General features: G+C 37.2%; 1 protein-coding gene and 1 long non-coding RNA gene across 2 annotated transcripts; both read right to left on the bottom strand.

Moving 5' to 3' along the window:
• Positions 1-1,079: 1,079 nt before the first annotated feature.
• Positions 1,080-4,251, bottom strand: LOC113662159. The gene is made up of 3 exons (XR_007138529.1): positions 2,765-4,251; positions 2,316-2,400; positions 1,080-1,329 (listed from the first exon to the last, which is right to left on the bottom strand). It is a non-coding gene; the product is annotated as an uncharacterized LOC113662159 (long non-coding RNA).
• A 6,179-nt stretch (positions 4,252-10,430) lies between these two features.
• On the bottom strand, positions 10,431-16,924 carry lgi2a (leucine-rich repeat LGI family, member 2a). Its single transcript, XM_027169137.2, has 8 exons — positions 16,576-16,924; positions 16,214-16,285; positions 15,397-15,468; positions 15,033-15,104; positions 14,879-14,950; positions 14,590-14,759; positions 14,139-14,303; positions 10,431-13,020 (listed from the first exon to the last, which is right to left on the bottom strand). The coding sequence occupies exons 1-8, from the start codon at positions 16,908-16,910 to the stop codon at positions 12,203-12,205; spliced, it is 1,776 nt and encodes a 591-aa protein (XP_027024938.2). The 5' UTR covers positions 16,911-16,924; the 3' UTR covers positions 10,431-12,202.
• Between the last annotated feature and the right edge of the window lie 3,327 nt (positions 16,925-20,251).

The following is a 20,251-nucleotide window of genomic DNA, read 5'->3' as shown; positions in this document are numbered from 1 at the left end:
ATTCCACAAAGAACTGATAATGTTTTGAGAGTAAGGGGAAGCTATAGTATAGTATAGTATAGTATAGTATAGTATACTATAGTATAGTATGGTATAGTATAGTATAGTATAGTATTAGCAGTTTTCCTAATAAGGTCTTTGGTAGGTTTATATCTGAACAACTAAATCTAAGAATGTTAATCATAAATTGGGGCAATTGGTAAGAATGAATTCTGAGAAATTATTTTGTTGGTAACCACCTCTTGCTGTTACAAGCTTTCCTTTTTCAAACTGCAGTCTAAAAAATAAAACGCTGGCTCAACTTAAAAAAATTAAGGTAACAATTTGCATGCATCTTTTTAAGTAGCTTCAACTCAGTCATTATTAAGTAGATATCATGTACCTTTTATAGTTAGACTAACCCAATTTGTTTAGTACAACCAACATGATTTGACTTAACCTCTAAGAGCTTAATTAAGTTGAAACAACTTAATTTTAATTTCAAAGTTTTGGTGATATTAAGTGGTCAAATTACATAATTTAAGCTATTCTAACTTCTCTATTTTATATCTTAGATATGTCCATGCAAATTGTTACCTTAATTTTTTTGAGTACAAGTAACTTATTTCACTTCAGTCAGGAGAAATAACACAGCAATTCCAGTTTTATGATGAAACTGGTTTATTATAAAACCAATGTCAACTTATGTACAAGAAGAGTGCTTTGACAAAACAATGCTTTGACAAAAAGATAATTATCCAGGACTAAAGTATTTTTTCAAGTAAAGTCAAGTAAAGAATCAAGTATTTTTCTGGTAGGTACATATCAGAATAAAATAAAATAATAACAATAAATCACAGGGAACGTGGAAAATGAATTCCTACAACAGACAATTGCCAGCTTATTGGGTCCACCTAGCTGAAACTAAAAGTTTTCTTCCTTTTTTTTATTTTTTGCAAAGCATTAAATTTTACCTTCATCACATAAACTACAGCCGCCATAAAGTCTCAAACAAATACAACACTGTAACCTTCATGTAAAAAATTGTCAAAATTACAGCTTCTGTATGTGTATGCACAACAAAACTTTTACATGTAACATTTCAGGAATACAACAGTTTATTGTTTAAAGACATTACCTTCAGCCTAGCTTTCAGACCATCCAGCTCAAGAATTATTTTCTGAAACACCTCAAAAGTATTTTTTAGTTCCTTTGGGTAGCTGAGGTTGAGAGCATATACCAGCCCTAGCAGGGCACAGGCTCTGGATACATCCAGGTCTTGCAGGACTTCCGTTCCCTCAATAATAATACTGGCGTTGGCTGGGTCAAAATTTGTGGCACCTCATCATCCTAAGTAGATCAAAATCAATGTCAGTGTTTTAAGTCAAGGAAAGGAACAGGACATTAGACACATGAGTTAAATCATAGGAGTTAAAACTTACTACACATGAAAAATTGCAAACTTAAAGAAATGTCAGCTGCCTAACCATCAAACATAATGCTGCAGATTGTATGTGAAAGAAAAATAAAAACTCAAATGTTGTAATGGCAAATTTACAAAAAGCTCAAGGTTTACAAGGTTACAAGATGGATCAACTGTGAAAACGTCACAGCAGATAAAGATGGCGTGCACACACATTGTCATGTTAGGTATTGTGCTTAAATTAACTTGCTTATTAGTTAACTATTTAACTTGTTACAGGTTTATGTATGTATGTATGTATGTAGGTATGTATATGTATGTATACATACTGTATATGTGTGTGTGTGTGTGTGTGTGTGTGTGTGTGTATGTATGTATGTATGCAGGTATGTATATGCATGTATGCATATTTGTGTGTATGTGTGTGTGTGTGAGAGAGAGTCTTAATCAACCCAGTGTAAACTTTAAATTCGGACGACACTAAACATGTTCGATATCAATTAACATCATTTAGCTGCCACTGTAAAACAAAACATAATGCCTATTTTTACACACTAGCTAGCTAAACGTCTATTAACTTTAGAATCGATGAATTAGCTTAGCTCAAACTGTCTTTTCAGTTTAGTGTGTGACAACAACGATTTACTTAAGTAAAGTTTTCCGCATTCATTTTGTTTCATATTTAGGTTTATATGTATTTTGTCCACCGTGGAGGAAAGCTGATTTTGAGGAAAACGCGGTTGTAGCCGCCTCACTACATTACTACGAGAGAAAAGAGGTGTAGCGTTTAGCTCAGGAGTTATTGACTCGGGAAAATTGAATCTGTGAATCTGCGGACAACTTAAGTCAACAATTTTTTGTGCATACAGTTGGTAGCTGCTGAGATTAAAACAAAGCAAAAATATTAACTTACCTATATAGCCTTGATTCTCCTGTTTCTCCGGCTCCTAGTAGTCCTTCTCTGGCAGAAAACACGTCCGGGCAAATTCCGATGCTCACTAGATATACAAGTTTCACTAACTTAATATTTTTCCGTTGTTACGAGAAGGTAAAAGTGTGTGTTCAAAATCGATATATAATTAAGACAGTATTCTTTATTTTACTTTTGAAAGACTTATTAAAATGAGTTATCAACTCACCAATACAAGTACATATTAAACTTCATTATATGCTGAAAATATTGTTTATTTTAAGTTTTACAAACCCCATGAATCATTTTTTAGAGTGTGTGATGTGTAGTAGTATTTGTGTATAATTTACACAATAATAAAACAATTGGCTTTCTATAAAAAATAAGACAAATGACAAAGACAATGTATAATTGTATATAATTATAAAATTATTTAGAATAACTATTCTTACTTATTTTCAGCGTGTCATGGGCTTGTGTTATTCTAAAGAAGAGCATGGATGAGGGAAACAGTGAAAATGGCAGATTCTGAATTTCTTCCTTAATTGAAAAGGTAAAATGCAGAGGACTAGGAGAAGATCTTCCTTCTGTAGGAGTCCACGGACAGAACCAATGAAACACGGCCAGAGACAGCGGCATAGAACACGAAAATGGAATTTGGGCCAATCATCAGTGAGTAAAGTGTAGCAACCCGAATGCCCAGGGAACTCGGGTGCATACAAAGAAAATCCACCACAGTAAGCATAAAATAGAAAACACCTTAAACTTTATTTAACAGAACATAAAAATAATTTGGGTCGTTCACCCTGACCGGACACAGCCCCCCAGAGCAGCCTCCTTCAGATGGTATACTCAGCAGACAAAAGATAATAGAGCTTCCTACAGGGAAGAGTAGTTTCACTGCAAACTGTATGAGCACAGCAATCTCCGCCCCATAAACCCACCACAAATCATTAATAATGCACCCTCAATATCAATACATCACACAATCAAGCACACAAAACCTGTTGGGGCTCTATCAATCCCCGTCTCTGATTCCCCACAAATTGGTGGGAAGCTACCCAAGGGGTATACCCAAAGGGTACAGGAAGACACAGAAAATCAAATGTACTTAAAAAGAGAAAGGAAAAATAAAAACAAAATCCCCTAGCCAACCATTAAACCAAATTACACAAACTTAATAATTCGAAAAGAAACAAAACACCAGCTGGCTAGGGATTTAACATACATTCACCACAGGGAGCAGTCAATCTTACAAAAAAGAAAACCCAAAAGAGAACAGCGACTAGTCACCATCATCCAACAACCTTAACGAAACGAAACCAACCAGCCAACTGTACGGTGGTCCCGAACATCAAACCCACATTCTTGGCAAAACAAATCCACAATGATCCTGAGTTTCAAACTATCACATGCTAAAAACAGTAAAATACTTATACCGGGGGAAATATACCGGGACTAATGGTCCCACACAGCTACAAGCCACGCACCGGGCAATTGCTAACAGGACCCCAGCCGCCCTTCGCTTTCGCCTGTCCTTTAAATAAGCGTGGCTTATTGGCAATCCGTAATAGGGTTAGAGACCCCGCCCCTCTTTGTTACCTTGCTACAATCGTGACATTGAAGTCTGATACGTTGAAGTTAACCGTTTGAAGAAGGGCTCTTTTATGGCAAGCCGTTTTAGCATTTAATGACAAAAATTGACTATCAGGAATTAACATTACAGATATCAACAACATATTTTTAACTTGTTGTAACTGCATTATAACTAGTCAACTAGTATGGAAGTTATGGAAGTTATGGATATATGATTCGAAAGTCTCTGGAAAGATGTGTTTTTGCATGTGCTGCAATCCTTTTACAGGATACTTGTACTCTTGAAGACAGCTTCTGGACCCAAGTAATGACATCCACTTTCTCTTCACATGTTTAGTGACTTGACATACGACTAATTATGGTGAACCTTACTCAGAATTCATTCTCTGCATTTGACCCATCCAAAGTGCACACACACAGCAGTGAACACACACCCGGAGCAGCCATTTATGCTGCGGCACCCGGGGAGCAGATGGGGGGGTCGGTGCCTTGCTCAAGGGCACCTCAGTCGTGGCCGGCCCCACAACCTTAGGATTACGAGTCAGACTCTCTAACCATTAGGCAACGACTTGCACAGCTTAATTGTCATTTCAACCATATATAGCTGTTGCAGTACACAGTGAAATGAGACAACGTTTCTCCAGGATCAGGGTGCTACATAAAACAAAGACAGGGCTAAGGACATGTAAGTAGTCTTAGCCACATAAAGTGCAACTGTGCTCAAATCTGGACAGAAGGCATGCTCTTAAATCTGGCAATGGACAGTGCTGCACTCAACAATAAACTATCTTAAATGCTGTGCAGAAATTTCAAAAGCTATCGAAACCTAAGACATAAAATCAGAATTGAATGCATCCACTGTGGACAGAGCACAAGTGATATTTATCCTCTTACCGAATTATAAGGTTTACACATTTGTTTATACTGCAATTAATGAATGTATCGTTCACTTGGCAGACAGTTTAATTGAGGTCTAAAACAAACCATGCTTTTACTCTAAAAACTTCTGCCACCTATAGGTGGATTGTTACCTGCAGTTGGGATGCATACAGCAAGTTCTTTACCAGTGTGAAAGTGTGCATACATTCAGTTTGCATGTTGTTAGACTCTACAGTTCTCAGTCAAATCTGCTGCTTTTGTTTAACACAGCATTGTTGAAAATTGTAGATGACCTTGCATGTACTTTATATATTTTGGAACATTACATGTGCATAATTTTCACTGTTAGGAGAATGTGTAGATGTTGTCATTCTTACTTTGCTTGTGCGTTTACTCCAGGCAAAATGTAAGCAGAACAAATGTGTTCAGGATTCATTATTTGTTGAATATAATAATAAAGAGAAATAAGAACTGATGATTTAAGCCTACTGTCATTTTTCTTTCATTTTGAGTTAATACAGTATAATACAGTCAATGTGTTGCTAATGACCATGTCTGATACACAGTCCTCGAGCAGCACAAACTGTGGTCTATCAGTTAAATAATCCATGATCCAGTGTATGATAGATGGTTCAATTTGCAAAGCAAGGGGCTTATCCCACAGCAGTCTTGATTGATTGGTGTTAAAAGCAGTAGAGAAATCAGAAAACATGATCCTCACCATGCTTCCCTGTTTGTCCAGCTGTAAATACGATTTCTGAAATATGAATATGAATATATTTATGATTTATTAATCATATATATATATATATATATATATATATATATATATATATATATATATATATATATATATATATATATATATATATATACGATAAACGATAAACAATATATACGATATACAATAAACGTATGATAAAAATTGCCCATTTCTTTTGGCAAACTTACAAAATCTGCAGGGGATCAAATAATTATTTTCTCCTACAGATTTTATAAGTTTGCCAAAGGAAATGGGCAACTTTTATCATACGTTTATTGTAAAGGAAAGAGACAGAATATCAACCAAAAATTCAGAAAAAGCACATGATACAAATGTTATAAATTAATTTGCATTTAAATGAGGAAAATAATTATTTTATCCCCAGGCAAAACATGACATTACTTGGTGGAGAATCCCTTGTTGGCAAGCACATAGGTAAGATGTTTCTTGTAATATGGTTACCAGGTTTGAACACATCTCAGGAGGGATTTTGATCCACTATTTTTTTACAGATCTTCTCTAAATCATTGAGGGTTCTTGCCTGTTGTTTGGCAACTCAATGTTTCAGCTCCTCCAAAAACTTTCTATAGGATTAAGGTCTGGAGACTGGCTAGGCCACTGCATGACCTTAATGTGCTTCTTCTTGAGCCGCTTCTTTGTTGCCTTGGTGTTATGTTTTGGGTCATACTGTAAGACCCATCCACAAACCATCTTCAGGAGGTGTTCTCATCCAGAATTTTCAATACATGGTCCGGTCCATTGGCCCTCCAATATGGAAAATTCAACCTGTATCTTTAGCAGTGAAACAGCCCCAACGCATGTCCATGCTTTGTTTCATGTCCAAAGGTTTGTTTGGTGACTGTGGTCCCAAATGCCTTGATCATTCACATGCTCCTTCTGTGTAGTTCTGAGCTGATCCCTCACTTTTCTCATGATTATCCTTACCATCATGAGGTGAAGTCTTTAGATTAGTTCAGGTTAGATTAGATTAGATTAGATTAGATTAGATTAGATTAGATTAGATTAGATTCAACTTTGTTTATTGTCTCTGCACATGTATGGTACAAGGCAACGAACTACAGTTTGCATCTAACCAGAAGTGCATTTGTTTCAGTGCAAAATAATTTGCATACAGTATGTAAACAGTACACAGAGAAAGAGTTATATATAATGAGTGCAATGATTGTAGATATATGCAATGAAGGAAGATATTGTATACCATGGCTATGATATTGTGTTTTGAGAAGGTTATATACATGTGATACATGTTAAGGAGAGTGGCATGAGGGAGGTTATTATATTCAATATGTGCAGAAGTTATGAATAGTGCAATCCTCAAGTGTTTAAGTGTATGTACAGTAGTGAGTTATGAACAGCAATTATGGTAGTGTAATTCTATGTACAGTGTCTGTATAGTAGTATGTTATGAGCAGTGCATCTTGCATGGCACTCCAGACCTATGGTGATTGACGGTTATTTTGTATTTCTTCCATTTTCTCTTTCTTACCAAGCTTCTTGCTGATAGTCTTGTAGCCCATTCCAGCCTTGTGCAGGTTTACAATATTGTCCATGATGTCCTTTGACAGCTCTTTGGTCTTGCCCATGGTGCTGTGGTTTGAATGGAAGATAGAGATTCTGGGGACAGGTGTCTTTTACATAAAGACTTCTTGTTAGGAGCACTTCTTAAATTAATCTGTGTACCACATGAGCACATAACCAGTTAGTGGGAGCCAGAATTATTGTTGGTGGATAGGGGATCAAATATTATTTTACTCAATGAAATGCAACAATTCATAACATTTATGTAATGTGTTGGGGTTTTTTTTCTTTGTTTGTTTGTTTTTTTGTTTTTTTTTTGATTGATATTCTATCTCTATCCTATATTCTGTCTCTATCCAATAAAGCAAAGAAAAAAATATAGACCCTTCATTTCTTTGAAATGGGCAAACTTACAAAAGTTACTGGGGATCAAATAATTATTTCCACACTGTATACATACACACACACACAGCCGAGGTCACGAAGCCTAACCAGTACATCATCGTGCAGGTTGGTTGTTACACGATTTCTGTACTTTATTAGGTCCTGGTGTTTGTATACATGTTTGTATACATGAACACCGCTGTCTCTGGCATCCATGTAGAAGCAATGGTCGGGCTCAGAACCGTAAATAAAAACTTAAAAACGTAATTAGCACCGTATTGAATCCGGAGAGGCCGCTGCGTGCTACTGCCGCGCCGCCATCTCGGATCAGAAGATCGTCAAGAGCTCCAAATTTCTGGGTGTTCATCTAGCGGAGAACCTCACCTGGTCACTCAACACCAGCGCCATCACCAAGAAAGCCCAGCAGCGTCTCTACTTCCTCCGAAGGCTGAGAAAGGCACATCTCCCTACCCCAACCCTGACCATGTTCTACAGAGGGACCATTGAGAGCATCCTGAGCAGCTGCATCACTGTCTGGTTTGGGAACTGTACGATCTCGGATCGCAAAACCCTGCAGCGGATAGTGAGGACAGCGGAGAAGATCATTGGGGTCTCTCTTCCCTCTATCATGGACACTTACACCACACGCTGCGTCCGCAAAGGCAACAGCATTGTGGATGACCCCACACACCCCTCACACACACTCTTCACCCTCCTGCCATCTGGAAAAAGGTACCGAAGCATTCGGGCCCTCACGACCAGACTGCGTAACAGTTTCTTCCCACAAGCCATCAGACTTCTCAATAACCGAACTGTACTATACTGAGCACAACATACACACACATCATCTGTATGGACTGCACAGACCCTCACAAAACACACACACTGTTTTGCACACTTTTCTGCTGTTTTTGCACATATTGGACAATATCTCAGTCATCTGCTGTTTTTTGCACAACTCCATATATAATCCAAAGGACCTGCTGCTAAGAACCTGCTGCTGTTCATTCTTTTACTGCACAAAATACTGTTTGAACATTCAGTATTTACACTGGTCGGTCGGCGCTGTTTCTGTTACTGTGTATTGTCTTTTGTGTATTGCATTTTTTGTACTTTTTGTATTGTCTTGTAACTTAATGTCTGCACTGTTTTTTGTCCTGCACTGTCTTTTGTCCTGCACTGTCTTGCTTGTCTTGTCCTGCACTGTTTGCACCAGGTTGCACAGTTGCACTTTATGTGGCTAAGACTACTTACATGTCCTTAGCCCTGTCTTTGTTTTATGTAGCACCTTGATCCTGGAGAAACGTTGTCTCATTTCACTGTGTACTGCAACAGCTATATATGGTTGAAATGACAATAAAAAGCTTCTTGACTTGACTTGACTTGACTTGACTTGACTTGACACACACACACACACACACACACACACACACACACACACACACACACACACACACACACACACACACACACACACACACACACACACACACACACACAGTGCTCAACACAACCTTCACCTTTGTGGAATATTAAACTGTGTCCAGAAGAAAAACACTTGCTAGTGAGAATAATCAGGAAAAAAAAACACTTAAATTTGCTAGAAGTATAAAGATTAGACTTTGGAGCAATTTATATAAATAATGTGGTGAGTCAAGATTGAGTCTATTTCAGAGTGATGAACCCTTTATGGCCACTGTACAATATATAGCCTCTGGACTTGAACCTAAAATGTTCCTTGTAGCAAAGCATTGAGAAAATGGGGGAGTACTCAAAAACTATTAAGTGCTACCGGGTAATACTGTCAGATGCATGTTGGCAAAAAAGTTAAGGTTGATACAATTAATTTATTTGGTTCTACATTAAATGGTCACACTACAGAGTTGTACCTATTGCCGATATAGTAAAACTCATTCTTTGTGCAAACAATGCAACTCTGTAAAACAGCATGAAATGTTCCTATATCTAGCATTGTTAAATTTTTTTTTAATAAACTTCAAATATTTTGCAAAAAATAAATAAATAAATAAAACATTCATTTGTTCAGTTCTGTGGTCACACTCAGGATGCGTATCTATAGTAAACAGCAAAATTCTGCAAACATTGTAAAAACTGTAAAAACATTGATTAAAAATGTTCTAAATGAATTGCTAGATCTCAAACTTTTGACATGATGGTTAACATTGTGGAACACCAATAACAACGAGTTACAAACAGCAGTGGTTGTGAACTATTGGGGTGAACTACATTCACAGACTGTTCATGGAACTCCAAAACCAGGAGCCTGCATAATTAAAAAAAAAAAAGCTTGTGCAAAAGTATCATGGCTTGGGTTTGCATAGCAGCTCCTTAAACAGATTCGCTATCTTTATTGATGCTGTAACTCATTTTAACAGCATTATGTATTCTGAATTTAGGAACCTGTTCTGAATTTGTGAACCCGAATCTCTAGAGATATGCATTCAGTTTTGAATGAGTTAAGGTACTGAAATGCATATTTACATATATTTTGATTTTTTATACATTACAGTTTTTAAGTACATTATGATTAACCATAAATGTTCGAGCTAAAGTCAATTCTGTTGTGTGGATGACTGCATTAATAAAATCAAAAAGATGTATTATACTCATCATTATGAGTAAATACATGACACACATTCTTTTCATACCAGCACTGTGTGACTGTAGTGTGACTGTATTACTGAATGAAATGCCTTGTTGTTTTTCCTCCATAGAGGTCATCCAAAAATAAATTGTACTCATCAGCATTTATTTGATTTTTTAATAGTATTCAAAAATGTACATAACATTCAACACAAAAGCTATGTTCCAGGAATTAGCATAAAAATAAATGGCATGGAAAAACGTATAACATATACTTTTTAAAAAATAAATGTAGCATCTTTATTCTGTGGAACTATGAAACTAGGAAAGTTTCTACTTGATATCAGAAAGTATCTTTTTTTTTTTTTTTTTTGTAGTTTTTGCATCAGAAAATTGAATGTGTTGTACAATCAGTCCTGAAAAGCATGCTTTTACAATATGCAAATATTTTAAGGGTTGTCAGTGTTTAAATCTACTTTTGTAGGCATCTAAAATGATTTTGATTTGAAACACTCATTTTCTGATTAGGTTTGACATTCAGTATCATAACATTAAGAACTCAAAATTAAACAACAGACGTACTCAACACCGATCAATTAAAATCCAAATACAAGAATAATATGACAAGAAATATACAAGAAGAAAGTAAATGCATGATAAAACTTTGTGCTTTTAATATTTCCCTGTAATATTGTTGGTGTTCTTTTATTTTATGTTTAATTAAAATTGTTTCAAAATTATTTAATTAAAAGTTTGGAGATGACATTCGCAATAGATATCATATTGTGAGCAATAATGTTTTTGTAAGTGGAAAAAACATTCAAAAGTCTTGAGGAAGGCGAGCACTAATGGTATCAGACATTCCCAGTTCTTTTGAAATAACTACAGTCAGAACTGTTGTTAATGAGACTTAGTGACCAATTAAATTAGTGTTAAACTGAAGACATAATACAATAAATTTGTTTTGTTTTGTTTTGTTTTGTTTTAAAATATGGATTTTATTTTTAGGTTCCAGCCAAATCAAAACAAAAAAGTTTTAAGTTTACCTAAATGCCTATAATATACCTAAGGGTTTTAAGGGTGTTTATCAGTGGTTATTATCTGCTGCCCTAGATCTTCTCTCTTTTTCTTCAGCATCCGTCTTAAACTAACTGTACTTTTTTTACGAGTCATTTCAATAACCATCCAAATTAGATTATGACAACATGCTGGGAGAATACTGATGCGTTGAAGGCTACTGGCCAATGTTGAAATGTAATGATAAATGGAACAGAAATTTAGTTTTATTCACTGCATAAAAGTCACATCTATTTCTATGTGTTTTTCTGTTTTGGTTTACAAAGTAAATTGAATTTCATCTGTAACTCAAAGTTTGCAAAATAAGATTAAATTTATGATGCAACAAACCAAATTTAAGTTTTAGCCGACTGTACATTTACATATACTTTTCAGCATTTAGAATGTAATACGTTATGTAATTGGTTTTGAATAATTTAATAATAATCAGGAATAATAATAATCAGGTTTTATATATTTTTAGTATATTTTATATTTTAATAATAATCAGGTTTTATATTTAGCAAAATAATGTGTGCAAGAATATATAAATTAAGGAACAAGTATGAGAGATACTGGGATATTTAATATTATAGACTTTGTCACCTGTATTTCTTTTAATATCTGTATTTTTCAGCATGCCTGGATTGAAATCATCTTTGCAACAGTATCATGCAGGTGCCACAGCACAATGGCTGGAGATGGCATGTTAGTGATGCAAATGCAAATGACTTGACTGCAAACTAGCAGCTCTGCTTAGAGCTATCTACCCCATGAATATTCTTATTTTTTTCATCTGGGTGAAAAAACATCTCTGCTAAAGATGTACAAAAATGACTAAACGCTGAATTGCAAAGAACCTGAAAAAAGAAAACTCATACAAAGGCATGTATTACCATGCACATGAATTTACATTACATACCTGATAAAATCACAAACTACAACTTATTTCGAACTCACAGCCATTGTTTTGAACCCTTTCATGGAAGATATCCCATTTTAAATGGAAGACATTGTAATATGCTGAAATGCTTCCATTCAACATTTTTTACAAGTTGTCTACAAGACCTCAAAGGCTCAGATCAATAATGATATGTTCAAATATCTGAGTACTCCCCTTGAAGCTGGAAGCAAAGATGAAGTCCCTGCGGTATGTAGAGACCACAGTAAATGAGCGCGGGGCCTGAATGTAGACCTCCTTAAAACGCTCAAAAACCTTGTCTTCTGCGTTCCACATGTAGACCTGTGAGAATGTGTAGTCACTACCTAAAGCTAGATAATAACGATCTTTAAAGGAAAATGGCTGAAGGATCATGGAACCCCTTGAAGGAAGGGCTTGAACCTCAGAGAAATGTTTGGCAGTCCAGTGTAGGACTTTGGAGTCCCCAATATATCGTGTCATAGCCAGATACAGGTCCTCTTTATTCCAGAATGCTTTGACAGCGACCACATCCTCCATGTTCGGAATTTCACCCTGTAACACAAACTTCTGTGCACTTTTGCTCCACTGGTAGATGACTGGAACTTGGGAACGACTGGCCAGAATGAGGTGAGCCTTGCCATCCAGGTTTACAAACTCTGCATCAGTATCACGGAACCACTCGTGCAGCGATTGATAGGAGTAGAAACCTTTGCCATTCCACTTATAAAGGGTTGAAAGACCAGCCTTAGAGCTATCAGCAATGATAAAGAACCATTCATCACCAATTTGGAAGGTCTCTATGTCATTGGGCTTGGAGATCTTGGAGACTTCAATATCCTGAAACTTGGTGAATTTGCTTTGGTCTTCATCGAACTTATAGATGTGAGAGCCACCAAACAGCTGGGCAACAATCATAAACACCAGGTTCTGGATGATCACTGACTTGCAGCCAACAATGGACTGACCTGAGGATTAAAAAAGAAATAAAGTTTGGTCATTAAGAGAAGCTTCAATAATTTGCAAACATTGTATAGTTCTTAAAGGAAAGGCAAACCCTGATGTATGTTAATTATATTTATATTCACAAATCTGTGATTTTTTTGAGATTCTGTTGCTAGTTGCAGTATAAGATACATTAATTTCACACTGCTAGCTCAAATACAAAAGCTTTTAATAAAAGAAAAATTATCAAATACATAAGTCAAATACAGTCAGCTTTTGCTGTTAGTTCCCAAAATGAGAAAAGGCTTCTTTTCTCACTCACTGTTTCATCATTGTTCAGTGTCAATGAGAAATCCAATGTAAAAAGTGCGGATAATATTGGACTATAAGTATGAGAATGCAATGCAGCTGCATAACCCAATTGTGCTAAGCACTCAATTGGCTAGTAGGCTGAGATTTGATGGCAGAGTTAGTAACATAGTTGAGATTTTTGAATCTGATCTGTTTGAGTAGAGTGTACAGACAGGTTGTGAGAGAGCTGGACAGACCTAAGAACCATAGCTCTGCTGCTGCACTTGTTGCTTTATGTAGAGAGAAAGCAGGAGCTAATTCCGCCCCTTAAAACCACAGCAGTCATTTGATTTGCAGTTTATTATGTAGGTAATGTAGGAAAGCCTTAGCCAAAGTGCAAACAGTCTACCTTTTTAATTAAATCATAAAATAAACTTGTGCATCACTGCAGATGACATACTTCAAAAATCATAATAGAAATATATAAACACATCACATGCTTATAATTTCAGCATCCCTAATTTACAAGGCCTGCCATGCTCTTTATTGATTATAAATATTGATAGAGAATGCATTCAGGGTGAACATTTCTTCAGTCTGTTACATGTTTTTGGTTCTGCAGTGTACTTTAACAAATGGAGGCATTGAGATGCAGCCAGATTTAGAATGTCAAGTTACGCTAATATAAATTTTGTTTTTTTAAATATTTGTGCTCTTGGGAAATTACAGAATATGACAGACCCCCAGGCTAAGACTGCGTGAAAAATACTATAAACTGTAGTTAGAGGTTGTTGGCATAACCCCTACTCAAAAATGTTCTATATTACTTGTTTTAATGTTGTAATGTTACCAGTAATGTTGTCATAACTCCTGAAGTTCATCTCGATGTGGTCCCACTGAAGCACCATGCAGCTCTCTATATTAGGGGCAGCAATGGTCACATACACGTCATTCTTGTGGGAAAACGTGTCCACGGAAAGAGACTCAGTGGTCACAGATTGAAGTGGAATGAAATCTGTATAAACAAAGTTATAGCACAGGATAGTAGATGTTAGTTCAAAATGGGGTTTGCAGTGGGTAGTATATTAGAACATTTACATCAATCAAATTGCATCTGTTGTGATGTGAATGTGGATCAGTGTTTAAGTCATCAGGCTTTGGGTTGGCATATGTGCATGGCTACAGTGCCACATTTGTGCCCTCAAGGATGGCCCTAAACCTTCAACTGCTCACTTGTAATCCTGCCAAAATTTTTTGTATGAAAAAGCTATCAATTTATCTATTGTTACAATACACAGAACCTGTGGAGATGCACTCGTCATGGAGGCTTGTCATGTCATTGAGCCTCTTGCCCTTCATCTCCTCTGGGCCAACACACAGGATATCTGACACTGAGGCGTTGGTGTTCTTCAGCCACGTCATCAGCCATTTTGCACGGCAGTCACACTCGAATGCATTGCCTCTCAGGTCTCTGTTGAAAAAGACAGTTAGAAAGCAGATTCTGAGAAGGCAAATAGAATGTTTGAGACTAAAAAAAAGAATAAATATATACAGGCACACACACAGAATGAATTTCAACACTAAGCTCACAGCTCTATTAGCGAGTCCAGATCACTGAAGAGATCTCTTGGCAAGGCTTTAAGATTGTTGTTCGCCAAAGACCTGTGGGGGTTACAGACAGCATCTGAATCAGTTTCATAAGGGTGTAAGTAGGAAAATAAGATGAGTAATAATATAAACTTACAGATGAGTCAGGTCCCTGAGTCCTCTAAAGGAATATTTTGATGTAGTCTCAATTTTATTGTTTTCAATAAACCTATAAGATTAAAGATATAGACAGATTGTACAGTATAAATTTGGATTGCACAAAAAGGAAAAGAAAGCACGTATAAGCAAAACACTTTTCTTAAAAAACAAGTACTTTAGAAGTAATATGATACTGTGCCTGTTTAAACCATTAATCTCACAGGAGATATATCATTATACTAGAAGGGAAGAGGAGGATGAACGTACATAACAAAAAAAAAGGCAATTTATTAATGCAAGCTAACCAGGGATGTTTCCATTGTGGTATAGATATTTACTGACACAAAAGTAATTTCACTTACAAATATTCAAGGTGTGGTAGGCCAGAGAATGCATCATCTTTAATTGTGGTAAGAGCATTTGAATTAAGTAATCTGTAGAAACCAATAGAGAGCATAAAGAACATAAAGCACTGCATCATAATCTTACAGTCAGTTATAAATACATTGTACACAGCAAATACATAAATCTTTGAGTTAAACCAACCAGAATTTTATTTTGCTCTAATAAAATGTTTATTGAATACAATGGTATAAAAGTAAATAGTTTTCCTAGCCAATGCAGAATCTGATATTAACACAGATTCAGATCTATTTTTATCCTTTACACAGTAAGTCAAAGCTGGCATCATGTCTCCAGTAGATAAAGTCAACAATAGCCTTGTCCTCCATATGTCACAGACAGACAATATCAATTTTTCACGTGAGAAAGGTACAGTTATGCTGATAATTCAACTGGAACCCAAGTCTACAGGTTTAATGCAAGTTATTAACCTTCCCTTCCTTGTTATGACTTCCTTATTTCATTCTATTTTATTGTACATTCATTCATTTAAACACAATATACGAGATATATGTTTGATAATGATACAATATATATGAGAAAAAAATTAATACTAAAGATACGGAATAAAAGCAATGCTTTTAAAATGTAATCGGATACAGATCCATCAAACATATCTATGGTCTAAGTGGATGATTATTTTGAAAAGTATACCTTATTTTCTTTGATATTCAAATTACACATTTAGCATGCATTTAGGAATCTTAACACAGGTTTTCACATCCTATTCTAAAAATGTTAATGAGCAGTGGTTGAACATTGAGGTGTTGCACTTACAGCAGCTGGAGAGATGGCATGTGTGCAAACACGGCCTCCCTGACCTCAAAGAAGGTCCCATTCACAATGCTCCTGAAAAACGTAGGCACATACTCATGAGGGACATGTGAAAATTGACATACATGATGAATAACGGCGTTTAAATATCTTATCCACTTGCAGCATGGAGAAAGTACAGATCACGGCTACCTGTGATTATTTCTTTTAGTCTCCCAAAATACATTATGCTGTACGCTGCGTTCTTCTTCGTAATGGCAACACATACATCACACAGATAGGCTAGTAACTGCTTTATAATTTATCTAGCAGATCAGATCGCACGTGGAAAACGGATTTATTTTGCGATAAATGGGAACACTTACAGTGAGTTGACATCGCCCGGTGTGGTCCGTGGCACAAATGAAGAGCCGACGCAGATGATGGACTCCTTGGAGCAGCTGCAGGATGAAGGGCACTTCACTGGCTTTTTGCCCGTGTGGCCCGACGACACTAAGCACAGCAGCACAGTGAGCAGTATCACAGCGTAACGTTTAATAACGGCCAGCATGTTGATGTTGTCGGGGCAGTTTGCATGTGTGAGTGAGTGAGTGAGTGAGTGAGTGAGTGAGTGAGAGAGCGGATGGAGCTGAGGTGAGGAGGCTGAGAGCGGTCCGCCCTGCACCACGAGAATGCAGCAGTGAACCAAAGCTACTGACATCAGCGAATCAGCTGCATCTCTCTCTCTCTCTCTCTCTCTCTCTCTCTCTCTCTCTCTCTCTCTCTCTCTCTCTCTCTCTCTCTCTCTCTCTCTCTCATTGCTTTATTACTGATCAACGCACCCAGTGCTGGAGACTACAGCTAACATGAAACGCTCGCACTCAATCCATAATCTATAGATTATAGATTATTAATTTATAATCTATATAGATTAAGTACATAACTGGTAAAAAATATTGTTAAACATGTAGGTAGATAACTGAACTGTAATCACCTGTTAAAGCTTTGCACCTGTCTACTTAAAAGATACAAACGAATGGTACATATGGCCAAAAGTATTAACCATCACAATCATAATAACTAATGTTGGTCATCCCTTTGCTGTTATAATAACCTTCAATCTTCTAGAAGAAAGGTATCCATTAGATTTTGAAGCATATCTGTGGGGCTTTTGTGGTCGTGCAGCCACAGTTTGGGACAGGTTTGGGCCCTTTAGTTCCAGTGAAGGGAAATCTTAAAAGCTACAATGTAAAAAGATATTCTAGACATTTGTTGGCTTTCAGTTCAACACATAGTTGACTGCACCACCCCAGCAACATGGTTGCTCATTTATTTTAGTCAGAAAGTTTAGTTTATTCACTTTATCTCCACGATATTCAGTGTGGGGATGGAAAGCACACACTATACAATGATGACGTGACAATAAGTGACTTGACTTGACTTGACTAGTTACATCTCCTGAGATACTGAGTTATTAGTGTGTGGATAGCCTAGGTATATGTAATGAACCTATCTAAATAAAGCAAAGCAACACACAAAATGAATGGGGGTTTGTATTAATAAACAATAAACAGTACGTGTTTGTAAAATGGGAACTGGGGCCAACAAAAGCCTCATATATATCATGATTATCTGACATAGACAGACAGACAGACAGACAGACAGACAGAAAGAAAGAGTTCATTATGATGTTCACTCTAACCTTCAGCAATTATATGATCATTGTGTTGCAGTGCATCAGAACAAGTCAACCAAGAATGCTAAAAATACACATTTTATTCAGTTTTGATACACACTCCAAATTTAGGCTTTGGTAAACTAAATCTCTTAACACAGTCTCGCTGGTTTTTCTGAAAGAACAGAGGATTCACATGTAAGCTGAGAATGTAATGTACTGCAGTTCAGCACCTTGGAGAGAGACGATTTTACTGTCAGAGCACTGATGATTTGACCCACAAGTTGTGACCACTAATAAATTGCAATTAATAAACGTAAAACAGTAATTAATAGGAACATTTTTTTAAACAGTTTCCACACTGAAATCAGCACTGGTGCTATCATAGGACTTGAGCACTGCAGTGAGACTGATCAATGTTCCATAATCATCAAGCAGTAGTTTATGTCCGGCTATTAGCCACTCTGTACAAAATGCTATAGTGCAAAGTCAGCAGCAGACTATACAAAGAGTGAGAAGGGAAATAATAATGTGTACAAATAGAGTGCAAACGAATAAACTGTTGACTCAGCACAGAGAGAGAGAGCGAGAGCATGTGTGAGCCAGAGCGAGAGCGAGAGCGAGAGAGAGAGAGAGAGAGAGAGAGAGAGAGAGAGAGAGAGAGAGAGAGAGAGAGAAACACTTCTGGCACTGCAGCAGAAAAGATAAGTCAGAAGGAAAAATATATATTTAAAGTAAAAACTGGAACAAAGAAGAGAAAGGGGATTAAGCAAAAGAGATGGTTTCAGATCATCTTCCATGAATTATTAACGGCAGTGTTGCTGCGCTTAACATAAATTCCTTTATCCAGTGCTGGGAACAGGCTGACTCAACACTTTGTTGCTAGAAACAGACGCTGCACATCCCCTCAACTGAACCAACAAATAAAACCAAAAACCACTGGCTGGGAATCAAACCTTGGCCAGGGCAGTGAGCATGCCAAGGCTTAACACCTAGTCAGGGACCAAAATAGGTAAATATATAATGAATACAAAATTCTGTGTATATATACTGACCAATTTTCATGAGCTGATATTTTTTCTATGTACACAAAAGGCCTATTTCTCTCAAACATTGTTCACAAATCTGCCTAAATCTGTGTTAGTGAGCACTTGTCCTTTGCCGACTTAATCCATCCCCCTCACAGGTGTGGCATATGAAGATACTGATTAGACAGCATGATTATTGCACAGTTGTGCCTTAGGCTGGTCACAATAAAAGGCCACTCTAAAATGTGCAGGTTTTATCACACAGCACAATGCCACAGATTTCGCAAGTTTTGACGGAGCGTGCAATTGGCATGTTGACCGCAAGAATGTCCACCAGAGCTGTTGCCCGTGAATTGAATGTTCAATTCTCTACCATAAGCCATCTAAAAAAGACATTTCAGAGAATTTGGCAGTACATCTAACCGGCCTCACAACCGCAGACCATGTGTAACCAGACCAGTCCAGGACGTCCAGATCCAGCATCTTCACCTTCAAGATTGTCTGAGACCAGCCACCCGGACAGCTGCTGCAACAGTCGGTTTGCATAACCAAAGAATTTCTGCACAAACTGTCAGGGAAACCGTCTCAGGGAAGCTCATCTGCATGCTCGTCATAATCATCGGGGTCTCGACCTGACAGCAGTTCGTCCTCCTAACCGACTTGAGTGGGCAAATGCTCACTTTCGGTGGCATCTGGCACTTTGGAGAGGCATTCTCTTCATGGATGAATCCCGGTTTTCCCTGTACAGGGAAGATGGCAGACAGCCTTTATAGCATCAAGTGGTTTTTCTACATTGTGGATCGAGTGGCCCATGGTGGTGGTGGGGTTATGGTATGGGCAGGTATGTTTTGGACAACGAACACAGGTGCATTTTATTGATGGCTTTTTGAATTCACAGAGATACCGTGACAAGATCCTGAGGCCCATTGTTGTGCTATTTATCCACGACCATCACCTCATTTTGCAGCATGATAATGCACAGCCCCATATTGCAAGGATCTGTACACAATTCCTGGAAGCTGAAAACATCCCAGTTCTTGCATGGCCAGCATACTCACCAGACATGTGTATCAACCTATACGACAGCATGTTCCAGTGCCTGCAAATATCCAGCAACTTCGCACAGCCATTGAAGAGGAGTGGACCAACATTCCACAGGCCACAATCAACAAAATCTCTAAAATGCCTTTGGAGATGGCTTTTGGTATAGAAAGGAACATTCATTTCACGGGCAACAGCTCTGGTGGACATTCCTGCAGTCAGCATGCCAATTGCACGCTCACTCAAAACTTGCGAAATCTGTGGCATTGTGCTGTGTGATAAAAACCTTTTATTGTGACCAGCCTAAGGCACAACTGT

This window comes from Tachysurus fulvidraco, chromosome 1, assembly GCF_022655615.1.
Source record: "Tachysurus fulvidraco isolate hzauxx_2018 chromosome 1, HZAU_PFXX_2.0, whole genome shotgun sequence".
NCBI lineage: Eukaryota > Metazoa > Chordata > Actinopteri > Siluriformes > Bagridae > Tachysurus > Tachysurus fulvidraco.
This window is presented reverse-complemented; position numbering and strand designations above follow the sequence as displayed.